Below are 12,290 nucleotides of genomic sequence, written 5' to 3'. Positions count from 1 at the left end.
CGTGTTTTTTTCTGTTTTGATGGGGGTAATAATCTGAGTCAGCTGTGTGGTAATCTGGAAAAACAACTGAATGATTTTTTTTCACACTTTTTCTTTTTTAAACAACTTAACCTTACGTGCCGATTTGTAAAGCCAGGTAACATAGCTTTTACTGTTTATATAGCTAACACACACACACACACACACACACACACACACACACACACACACACACACACACACACACACACACACACACACACACACACACACACACACACACACACACACACACACACACACACACACACACACACACACACACACACACACACACACCATTTCTGCTATTGTCAAAACAAACAGTCATCCTTTACCGACACAGTTAATGGGTTTTAGCGGTGTGCATTTGCATTTCTCTCACCGTCTTTGCACGGTTAAGGTGGGTGCACTGGATGTATCCATTGTTGTGCCACGTGAGATAGAGGTAGTACGGCAGGGAGAAGAGCAACAGCAGGGCACAGGGCACCAGGGCTAAGACAGACAACTGGAAGCAACGAGGAACATCGGGCGAAGTGTGTGACAGTGTCAAATTCCAGTCCTGGAGAGAAAAAAAACACAAAGATGCAATCGAGCAATATCGGCAGCAATCAATGTACCGACATTCCATTTACTGCACCAAAACCAAGCCCCTCCAGGACACACATATTCCTCTGGTAACAATCTCCTAATGAACCCTCCTGAATGCAGGCTTGCTCCAAAACTCCACCACCACGTTACGCCTTTCTATCACCTGTGCAACCACTTCTCCGAGTCGACTACAACTGCGTTCCTTCCCACTGTGTTTCAAGACAGTAACAATGCCATATTGTCTTCAAAACATATCCCTGATCTTCAGTACACCTGTTAACCTTTCTCGCTTGCAGGTTGCTGTTGCGATCTCTCTCTCTCAAATAAAATGTTCACACACCCGTTTGTTCGTGTCCAGATATTAACCTTTTATCCCTCGTCACTGAGAAGTCATACAAAATTTAAAACATTCACAAAATATCGCACCCGTTTGCCATTTTCAATATGAAATAGGCAAAGCCAAGAAACAGACGAAACCTATTAGAATCCATTATTACCCTTTAGAACCCATTAGAACCCTTTAGAATTAAACACAGTGGGTTAGAAAGGTTCTTCATTTTTGACGGAAGTATGGAAGGAAGGACACAGCCAAATATTGATATGAAGCAGCTTCACCGCTAAAAAAGAAGCATTTCTGGCAACTTGACTGATCCAATAACAAGTAGAGCTCCATTCAAAGTACACCACCCCATGCCAAATAAATAAACAGCATGTCCTCCAGCGCGAGACATTGTCAGGGTGCCTTAGTCACCCAGAGATGGCGCCATGCAGCACATGGAGACAGAATTTGGAGGGAGCGGTGCACACTAATTGATTGTTTACCAGTTATTAGAATAAATTAATAATTGTAAAATAATTACTTTCTTAATCAATTAGCTAATAGCACACCTAAACCACCATTGTTTAATCCGATTCTGCAACGTTTTGAAAATTAATTAAGTAATACATCTAAAATTTTAATAATTAATCGATTAATTGATCAATCAATAAATGAAAAATTTACATCCAAATCACTGTCACTGGCGTGTCCAAATATCAGCTTCCTACCTCAAAAGGTGCCCAATATATTGCCCAGATGAGAAAGGAAATAAATAAGTACTTAATAGATAATATTTAAGTAATTCACCAATTCATCAATTAATCGATTAATTGATTAAGCAAAAAATAAAAATAAAAAATAAACTAGAACGGGCACTCGGTAGAGCGCATACCTTCGCCGCAGCTACTGTTCTGTACTTGGCATGGGAGTGTAGGGAACAGAACAACAAAAATACGATTTTGACCTTTTCGTGACCTTGACCTTGACCTTTGACCCGATTGCTCCCAAAATCTAATCAAATGTGTCCCGTATAATAACCAATCATCCCACCAAATTTCATGCAATTCGGTTGAATACTTTTTGAGTTATGCGAATAACATACACACACACACACAGACATACAAATAAATACACAGCGATCAAAACATAACCTTCCGCTTTTGCGAAGGTAACTAGAACGGGCACTCGGTAGAGCGCATACCTTCGCCGCAGCTACTGTTCTGTACTTGGCATGGGAGTGTAGGGAACAGAACAGTGAACAGTTTGGTGCTGATTTCATGCAAATCGGATAAGAATTGACCGAGTTATGACAAAAAACGCACATTTTGCAAGGTCGTGACCCCCCTGACCTTTGACCCCCAACCGCTAACAAGGGTAATGTCTTCACTGGGTCATGTCGTATATCACAAGATCGGGCATTGAATTCTGAACATTTTGGCATTAGTTGCATGCCAATTGGATAAAAATTGACCGCGCTATGGTAAAAATACGATTTTGACCTTTTCGTGACCTTGACCTTGACCTTTGACCCGATTGCTCCCAAAATCTAATCAAATGTGTCCCGTATAATAACCAATCATCCCACCAAATTTCATGCAATTCGGTTGAATACTTTTTGAGTTATGCGAATAACATACACACACACACACACACACACACACAGACATACAAATAAATACACAGCGATCAAAACATAACCTTCCGCTTTTGCGAAGGTAAAAACATTTTTGCCAAAGCACTTGTTCTGTCCAAATTTCAGCTTCCTGAAAGCACTTGTTCTTCATCCTTTTTGCCAAAGGATGACAAAACTATATAATTCACCTTCAGGCCTCGATCGGGCCTTGTGCTTATACACTGCCTTGCTTTTTTCCCCCGGGAGCGATCGAGTAATATGTATTGTGAAGATCGTATGTTGAGGTTGCAGTGATTTGTTGTTAAATTTAATTACTATGGTGTTTACATGTGCACCTGCTATTAAAAAGAGTGCAGCTTTACTCAGCACATCTAAGCAACAAGTCAACATTGCTTCACAGTTCACAGGCATTTCACGAATGTCTGCATACCAGACATCACGTGACTGTCCTATTGTAACTTTTAATTGGATTCACTTCACAACCAATCAGGAACCATAAAACTTCCCAGTCACACTCCTCTTCTCAGTAATTTTCCATCCCAAGATCCTACCATTTCTTTACCTTTCATTTGACTGACTTCACTTTTACCTCGTGGCATGGTGAGTTGGAACCATTGTGTTTGATGGTTACACCACAGCATTTTGAGTATATTACAACTAATCACCAATTAATATGTTTGAAAGCCATTAATGGAAACCGTCGATACCGTACCCATGACAAATTGCTCCTATTGTAATACCCGTGTTCAGGCCTCGAACGAGTATGTTGCTTACAACCTGCCTGTGTTTTCCTGGGAGCGTTAATGTGTATTGTGAAGAGCATATGTTGAGGTCAGATGTATGCAAGCAAATAACGGAAACTGTATTCCCTGTTGGTACATTTCTCCCCTACCTCTGATCCTCCAAGTCTCGGTACGATCCATCTGTTGCTTTTTAAACCTTAATTACTGATGTTAATTACTCGATTTTATGCCTCTGCCAACTAAGTCAAGGAGGTATTACGTTTTCAGGTTGTCCATCCATCTGTCCGTGATAGTTTTTCGTAACCGCGTTAACTTGAGAACGGCTGAAGGGATCCAAGTTAAACTTGGTTCAAGTATTACAATGATGCAAAGATGAACAGATTTATATTATGGAGTCAAGGGGTCAAAGGTCCCGTTAGGTAAAAATTCCGTTACTACGCTAACTTGTGAATCAGTGATGGGAGAAAGGCAACCGTTACTCTTGTATGGTAGACACGGACGTCAAGATGGGGCAGGTCTTGATTAAAACACGAGCCCCCATTGGAGCCCCCCGAAGAATTACACGTTTGATTCTTTTTATGACTGGACCTCAAGGCAGGCGATTAGTATGACGAGACCTCCCACCCACTGGTGTTCGGTTTTGCAAGGCTTCAATGGAACGATCTTTGTATATGGACAAACTAGAACCGGCAAGATGTACACATGGAAGGCATGAGGCTGGACCCAGAGAAATGTGGGGTCATCCCAGGCTCATTTGGGCATACTTTCACACACTTATAACTCCCAGAATCAACATTACATGGTCCATGCCCCATACCTGGAACTCTCGCAGGAGGAAATTCGAGATCTGTTGTCCAAGGATCGGGGTCATCATCTGAAGCTCAAAGAGAAACCCAATACTGGCATGTATGTGAAAGAGATCTCATCAGTCGAGACGGAGAGCGTACAGAAGATGGAGTATGTGATGACCATTGAAAACGAAAATGGATCAGTCACAGCAACAAATATAAATGAGGACAGCTCTCGCTCTCATACCATGTTAATTGTGGCCGAAGACAGCCCTGGACATGGTTGGCAAGGACATCGAGCAGCTAGGTCTTCCCTTTCCCCAAAGAAATATAGGTGATCGACTGAGCAGGAAAATGCTCACACAAACAAGTTACGACATGGACCAGTCCATCAGTCCGTCCAGCAGTCCGTCCATCAGTCCATCCATAAACACTTGAAACTTCTTCTCTGAAACGGCTGATGAGATTGCGACCAAATTTGGCACAAATGATATTTGTTGTGTTGTGGCTAAAGTTTGTTCATGGCATATTAAAAAAAAAAGGGAAAAAAAAAATTCGGGGTCTAAGGGTCAGATGTTGACCAGGGGTCAAACTGGATCCAGGTTTGACCAACCAAAATAGGATTTGCTTTTTCCTCTGAAACTACACACACGATTTCAATGAAACCTGACCACAACCTTCACCACCTGTGATGTACAAAAGTTTCTTCACAGCATTAAAAACAAAAAAAATTGATTGCCGAGGGGATCTACTGGGGGGGGGGGGGGGGGGGGGTTTCCCCACAAAATAGGTATTTTTGGGGGGGTTTGTTTGTTTAAAGTCTTATGATTATGTCAGTATGATTCTACGTGCTGCCCGTCTTCTAGCAACCATTGAAATTGGTTTAAAATACCTTTAGTCAGTGTCATATACTGTATATTCTACCAGGTGAGCGCCAGGGGTATTGCCCCATTGTTTTTGTCACAAGTCGTCCATAACTTTTTGAGATATCATGTTTATCATTTTTAGCTCACCTGGAACAAAATTCTGGGGAGCTTATGCAATGGCGCATCGTCCGTCAGTCCGTAAACACTTGCAACTTCTCTGAAACCGCCGATATGATTGCAACCAAATTTGGCACAAATGATATTTGTTGTGTTGTGACTAAATTTTGTTCACGACATAAAAAAAAAAAAATCGGGGTCCAAGAGGTTTTACCAGGGTCAAAGTGGATCCAGGTTTGACCCCCCAAAATAGGAATTTGCTTTTTCTCAGAAACTACACACACAATTTCGATGAAACTTCACCACAACCTTAATCACCCATGATGTACCGATGTTTGTTCAAGGCGTTAGAAATATTGGGGTCTTAGGAGGTATATGGGGTTGGAGCGAGGGGTTGCCCCCCAAAATAGGCGTTTTTTTGTTTGTATGTTTAAAGTCTTATGATTACGTTAGTATGATTCCACATGCTGCCCTGTCTTCCAGCAACCATTGAAAATGGTTAAAAATGCCATGATACAGTTTAAAATACCTTTAGTCAATGTGGTGGTACACTGCTTTATTCTACCAGGTGAGCGCCCCGATGTATTGCCCCTATGTTTTTTTTAACCCTATCTCTCAATAGTGAAGAATCACAATACATTGTCTCATCCGGATACAGATTTGAATCTCCACCAAAATTGAATCCCACCTTCAGTGGCAGAGGTAAAAAAAATCTGACTCTTTGGACCTTTAAACCTCAACTAATCATCGAAAGTGCATCACCCTCCGTATGATGCACAATTAAACAGGACAATCCTTAAGCTATCATTTCCTTGCATATTACATTGAGATGGCTAACTACCCAAACACGGACCATACTAAGCTATACATTTCTAACTGGACAGTACTAAAGTAATATCTACCCCTCCGCACAAACAACACAATATAGTACAACTGCAAATCCACAGTTCATGCACAATTGCACGAGCGTTTTCATCAATCGACAGAAAATAACTACAGTATTTAGAGTCTGTCATTCACTCACATCGGCCTATTTTCAATACAATGCAGGATGAAGACATCACTCAACTCACTCGGGGTATTGGCATACTCGCCACGCTCGCCAATATATTCTGGGTAGGAATTTGGAATTTGTTAAGGGTGCCGGCAAGAACTCGCCGCTTTATGAAAAATTTATTGTGGGATATATAACATGCACTGCTCGCAGACGGGTCGTCACACTGCGGGATGTATAACATGCACTGCTCGCAGACGGGTCGTCACACTGTGGGATATTTAACATGCACTGCTCGCAGACGGGTCGTCACACTGCGGGATATATAACATGCACTGCTCGCAGACGGGTCGTCACACTGCGGGATATTTAACATGCACTGCTCGCAGACGGGTCGTCACACTTGGATATTTAACATGCACTGCTCGCAGACGGGTCGTCACATGGCGGGATATTTAACGTGCACTGCTCACAGACGGGTCGTCACACTGCGGAATATTTAACATGCACTGCTCGCAGACGGGTCGTCACACTGCGGGATGTTTTAACGTGCACCGTGACCAGAAGGGTCATCCAGGTAAAAAAAACAACCAACGCATGACACAGATTGTCGATTCGCCCTGTATGCGAAACACCAGGGTGAGTTTACAGCCGAGTGTAGATTCAAATCTAGGCCGAGAAAGCTCAAATGTAAGTGTGCCCTCTGCAACATTGAGTCGTACGCTCATCTTGTATTCAAACCCATTTATATAAAATGAACTCCTTCCTCCCAGCCCCAGCTAATTTGGTTTTTATTCCAAGAAAGTCACGGATTTTGTAATTTGCTTTTTTCTTTTTTTCAAACTGAGCAAAAAAGCCAAAGCGTCCAGCGAGAGGGTCTTCAATGGCTGAATATATTAAAAATAGAAATAACTAGTCCTTCAATGAGGTTCTGACATCATCACAAGTTCACAAAGCAGTTAAGTCATGCGCAGTAGTTGAGCCAGACGCGCCTGCATTTGTTTACCAAGCAGGACAACACAGATGGAATTCACAAGGAATGTTCAATACAATACAGAATCAGTAGGCCTACACAAAGGTGAACTTGAAATGAGGAGGAAACCGGTTTAAAAAGCCTTCTTTAATCCCTGTACTTGGTTTCAATGTGATATTTGAGGGAAACCTTTGAAATTGTAATTCGGTCGAACAAAATAAAATTTTGCTACAATTTAATATCCAGTTTAATAAACCCTGGTGTTGGGCTAGCGGCTAGGGTGCCGGCTTCGGATCCTAGGATCCTGGGTTCGAATCCCGGTCGATCGCTGAATTAACGCCAGGGGGGGTTGACTCAGCCTGTCATCCTTCCGAGGTCGGCTAATTGAGTACCAGTTCACTGGTAATTCCCTGTTTGTCGTTAAAGGCGGCAAAAATGGTTGGCGTCAGGAAGGGCATCCGGCCGTAAAACATCGCTTCAAAAAGGGGACCGAAAAACAACAACAACCACGGTTCCCGAAAAAGGCCAACCCCCGCTTTGCGGGGAAAAATGGCCTCTAAAGGTGTTTTTTTTTTTTTTATATCCAGTCTAAATAATAGAATGTGAACGCGACTCAGAAAAAGTTTTGCGGTCATGCAGAAGACCATCTCTTCCTTCATTTATGGTGTCACCACATCTGCATGCCAAGCACATTTTTCTTTCACTCGCTCAACAAGATCACACTCGCACTAATATCCAAAACATTTTATCATCCAAATCCCAGTTAACTGCTCATCTCAACCCCACCCCTACCACATTCCACTCCTTTAAAATGGTGAACCATCTCCCCTCTTATCGGCTTCTCAACTCTTGCTTTCTGTTTAGACGTTCCAAGTGCACCAAACCCCCTCAGCTCCCTTGCCCTGCCTGGATGTGTTGGTTCATCCTCCGTTCCACACCCTTGCTGCATCACCGTCATCCTCCATCACTCAGCACTCAAACGAGCTCAGATCTTTGCGGAAAAAAACTTTTTTAATGGCATTACAGCAAACGTGGGTGACAAAGATGGATTTACGAGCTCAGACCCGATCTTCAAAACAGCACCGTTCCCACAATGCATCCTCCCCAGTGGATTTTTTAATGTAACACGATCAAGGACACCAAAACAAAAACGACTTTCAAGTGCAGCCAAACAAAATAATCGCAACAATTCTCCACGAACTCAAAGGCAATGGCAGCAGCCAAAGCACGCTTTCAAACGGCAGTACAAAATTACCGCGTTTGTTGGACAAGCCGTGTCACATCAATGGATTTACGGCGGATTGCGATGGGGCCTCCGAACGGATACTTAGTGTTCGGTTACATACTCGTGCACGAAGAAGCGATTAGGATTGACAAAAACAAATTTACTGTCGAAAAAAAACCCGGACACTTTAGAAGGAAGAAAGGGAAGAGAACACTTGCTCAACCAAACTAAAGTTAGATAGGAAAAGCAATGCACTAAACCCATTTTTTATTTGCCACAAGAGCTCAGTGGAATCTGAAATTCATGAATGGATTCTGAAAAATATTGGGCAGTGGGAAGAGGAGAAATGCACTGTGCGTCTGGATACATATTTAACAGCCGGCATTCCGCAAGGAATGTCTTAAGCCCAACTCTATTCTTAATATCTTCTCTTGAGCTGCTGGCGACTCCACCTTTACCGAATGCTGACTACACCGAATGGCTCTTGTGAAAGGCTGGCTGCTGCGGAATCTTTTTATCACTACGTGACCAGATAGGACTCGATGGATGTCTGGAACGTGCCGTTCGTTACCTGCAAGTCACACGCTTTCACACAAAGATCAGCAATCAAACTATCCAATCCTCTGCAAGGAGTGCAAAGTCCCTGGAACACGTTGGCCTTCAGGAAGTATTCACACCCCTTTACTTTTTCACATTTTGTTGTGTTACAGCATGAATTTCAAATTGATTAAATTAGGATTTTTTGTCACTGATCTACACATAATATCCCATATTGTAAAGGCGGAATTTTTTTTTTTTTTTATAATTTTTACAAAATAATTAAAAATGAAAAGTTGAAAGAAAGTCTACGGGGGCGTTTGAGCCCCTAAAATAGGTATTTGCTGTCTTCTCCGAAACTACACACACAATTTTGACGAAACTTGATCACAACCTTCATCCCCGTGATGTACCAATGTTTGTTTATGGCATTAGGAAAATTTGGATCCAAGGGAGTCTATGGGGAGAGGGGTGGGAGTGGGGGTGGGGTTGCCCCCCAAAATAGGTATTTTCTTTATTTGAAGATTCTACGATTCTACATGCTGATTCTATGATTCTCATAGCAACCATTAAAATTGGTTTAAAATACCGTGGTAATGTTTAAAATACCTTTAGTCTGTGTAGTATACTGCTTTATTCTACCAGTTCAGCACCCAGGGGTATTGCCCCTATTTTTTATGTATGCGTCTTTACTCTCTCATAACGGATAAGTCATCAGTTAAAGCTGCAAAATAAATGGAATGCCATTACTACATTTACCAGTTGTTGTTGAAATATTCAACTTGCAATGGACCAAATGTTTTTCCAGCGTAGCCTATAGGGCAAAGTCACCCAGAACAGTGTTTGTCTGTCCGTATGTATGCATGTATGTATGTATGTCCCGTCAAACGTACACCAATCAGAGCTGAGGATCTGGTCACATGACAGGGGTGATGTGATGTCATTATGGCGGTACGACGGCCGACTCCACACACCGCCATTTTGATTCCGATGCCGTTCAGGCCAGACATATCGTTGAACCGGTCATAAATCACAATCTGCATGCTCTAACTTTACGTTTTTCATTCAGTGTGAAACACAAACAAACCGATTGTTAAAATTATCATCAAATATCAAAAGCATCGGCATTACGGCTCTTCCAACAACAAGGTACGTATAGGCCTTAGGCTTCATGCCTCACCTTCAGGCCGCTTCGGACAAATTAGTCCAGGTTTTATTAATACAGTATTATAGTTTTCGTAATAATAATAATAATATCGTTAATAAAAAATATACTAAATATAATCATAACTGCAATCCCTTTGTCGTGACTACAAAGTTACTGGATTGAAGCGGTGTATGGTTGGTTCATTGTTGACTCGAAACATATTGAATAAACCAGTATCTCAATGCAATCTCTTCACTTACCATGGTGACAGCAGCTTAGAGACTTAGAGTAATTCAAAATAATTTAATACTTACCTTATTTGCTAACTAGCATCTCCACCCAGGTCATACTATCCTCTTCAACTAAAGTATCAAACAAGCCCAGCTACGCCGATGCTAGACTTCCGGTCTTGTTTTGTGGCGACTTTGTATATATTTTAACGTTTACACGTGTTCATGATCAATGGACCATGTACACATTTAGCAAAATACACTTTATATGCACAGGCCTATTAAAAAAGTATTTATCTCGCTCTCTCCGCGCATCTGCGATCGGGATAAATTCTGAGCGAAAGTACGGTAAAACGAAAGACTTGTCTTCATATTCATGCTCCAATTCGTGTTCAAAATAGAACATTAAATTTAAATAAGTTGTAACTCGATCATAAACCGACGATCATAAACTGATAAGACAGACAGATGGATGGATGGAGGGACACAAATTAATTGCTTAACCACGCTTTTCGCATCATGTGCGTAGGGCAATAACTTAGAGACACCCAAGGTGTGCACCTTGCATTTCAGCTCAAGTTAGCAGCTTTCAGGAACGTCGGTCAGTTGGAAGCAAAGTACGATTAATTCTGGAAAAAGGCTGAAAAAAACGGCAACAGCTCAATGTGGGCGGGAATTGAATCAAAAATGAAAATATTTTCTTGGAAGTGGGAGACAGGTGAGGCACATGCATGCCCTCCCTCTCCTCCCCCACAACCTCCCATGCAAGCCGTTCTCTTGTAGCCAAACCATGGGCCTTGGTCCACCCAATTAACTCTAGCTTGCATATTCCTTGACAGGGGACCTCAGACCATCAATATCAGAAACAGCGATGTATACAAGTTCTTTCAAACACTCACTCACTGCTATAAATGTTTAACACTCGATAGATAGGCAAGAAAGTTGAAACGTAGCATACAGATGCAACTCAAAGGAACGATTTGAGAAGGAAAATAAATTATCCCAAAACTATCGGTGAAAAAAAAATATATATATATATATATAGTAGTTAAAAAAAAAAAATTGATCAGTTCATATAACACCTTACACCAAGCAGTCTTGAGAAAAAGGACACGGGAAGGGACTTTTCAACTCTTGCTTTGCGTTTCCCCATGATCTATCTATATAACCTTTGTTTATGAACTTTGAACAACAGGAGCGATGGCAACTTTACAAAGCCAATGGGTCAAATTGAACAAGCCAGGGCTGAATCTTTTGCCAAATCTTCTCGGAGAAACTGACGATTTTGGAATGATCTTTGAGAAAAATATGCACGAAATAAACATCTTTTGGATGAAAATGGATTCTGCGGTTGCAACATAAGGCGCAGCCATTTTCATTTGAATCTCGGTTACTCCGCCCCAAGAGCATGCATCAAATTTGATTGGTTGAGACGGTGTAAGATTTTGCCTAAGTACCACTACATTGAAGGTTTTTGGAAAAAACAATAACAAAAAAAAATAAAGAGCATTGAATCGGATGTTTACCACCGTTACTGCACCGACCCTCTTACACATCAACTTAATAATTAGTGCTTGTTGTTTGTGTCCTTTTCGACAGTCAGTTTCTTGTTTGGAATGATGTTTTTCTTTGACTGTCAGAAAATCTGAAGCAATTGCTATACTGCGAGTGCACATGCACACTCGGGACTAGACTCTGTCAATTTGAGAAATTCAGAGTACTGCTAAACTGTGGGTTCATGCTCGGATTCATGTTCTACAGTGTTCAAAACATTAAATTCAATCATTGTTATCAAGTAGTTCCTTGCCCACAGACCGACGTCGATCAGGCAGTGATCCAACTGCTTGACCGCATTTTGTGCTTCGCGTGCAGGCTAACAAAGTCCCTTGATTGGAAGAGGGGCAGAACTTAGACTGTGAATACATAAAGAGCTTGTACTTCATTCAAGTGTTTCATTTATCTGCTTACAGAATGAAAGCACAATCCATATACATCTTGTTATAATGGAGCAAATGTAGATGGTTATGCATGTATATTTGTGACCAGCACGTCTTCAAATCTATCTATAATTCCAGTAATCTCTGTATGTCTGTGTGTATGTCTGTGTGT

At 41.6% G+C, this 12,290-nt stretch overlaps 1 protein-coding gene across 3 annotated transcripts in view; it reads right to left on the bottom strand.

Annotated features, from left to right (window-relative positions):
• The window catches only part of LOC137427716 (multidrug resistance-associated protein 1), a 126,921-nt gene that overhangs the window by 111,287 nt on the left and 3,344 nt on the right, over positions 1-12,290 (bottom strand). For all 3 annotated transcript variants that reach the window (XM_068117403.2, XM_068117404.2, XM_068117405.2), the window contains exon 2: positions 404-580. In XM_068117403.2, the coding sequence (XP_067973504.2) occupies positions 404-580 (177 nt within the window). The remainder of the gene's footprint in view (positions 1-403; positions 581-12,290) is intronic.

This window comes from Myxine glutinosa, chromosome 5 (assembly GCF_964187855.1).
Source record: "Myxine glutinosa chromosome 5, kmMyxGlut1.1, whole genome shotgun sequence".
Lineage (NCBI taxonomy): Eukaryota > Metazoa > Chordata > Myxini > Myxiniformes > Myxinidae > Myxine > Myxine glutinosa.
Note: the sequence above shows the minus strand (reverse complement) of the source record. Positions and strands in the feature narration are given on the sequence as shown.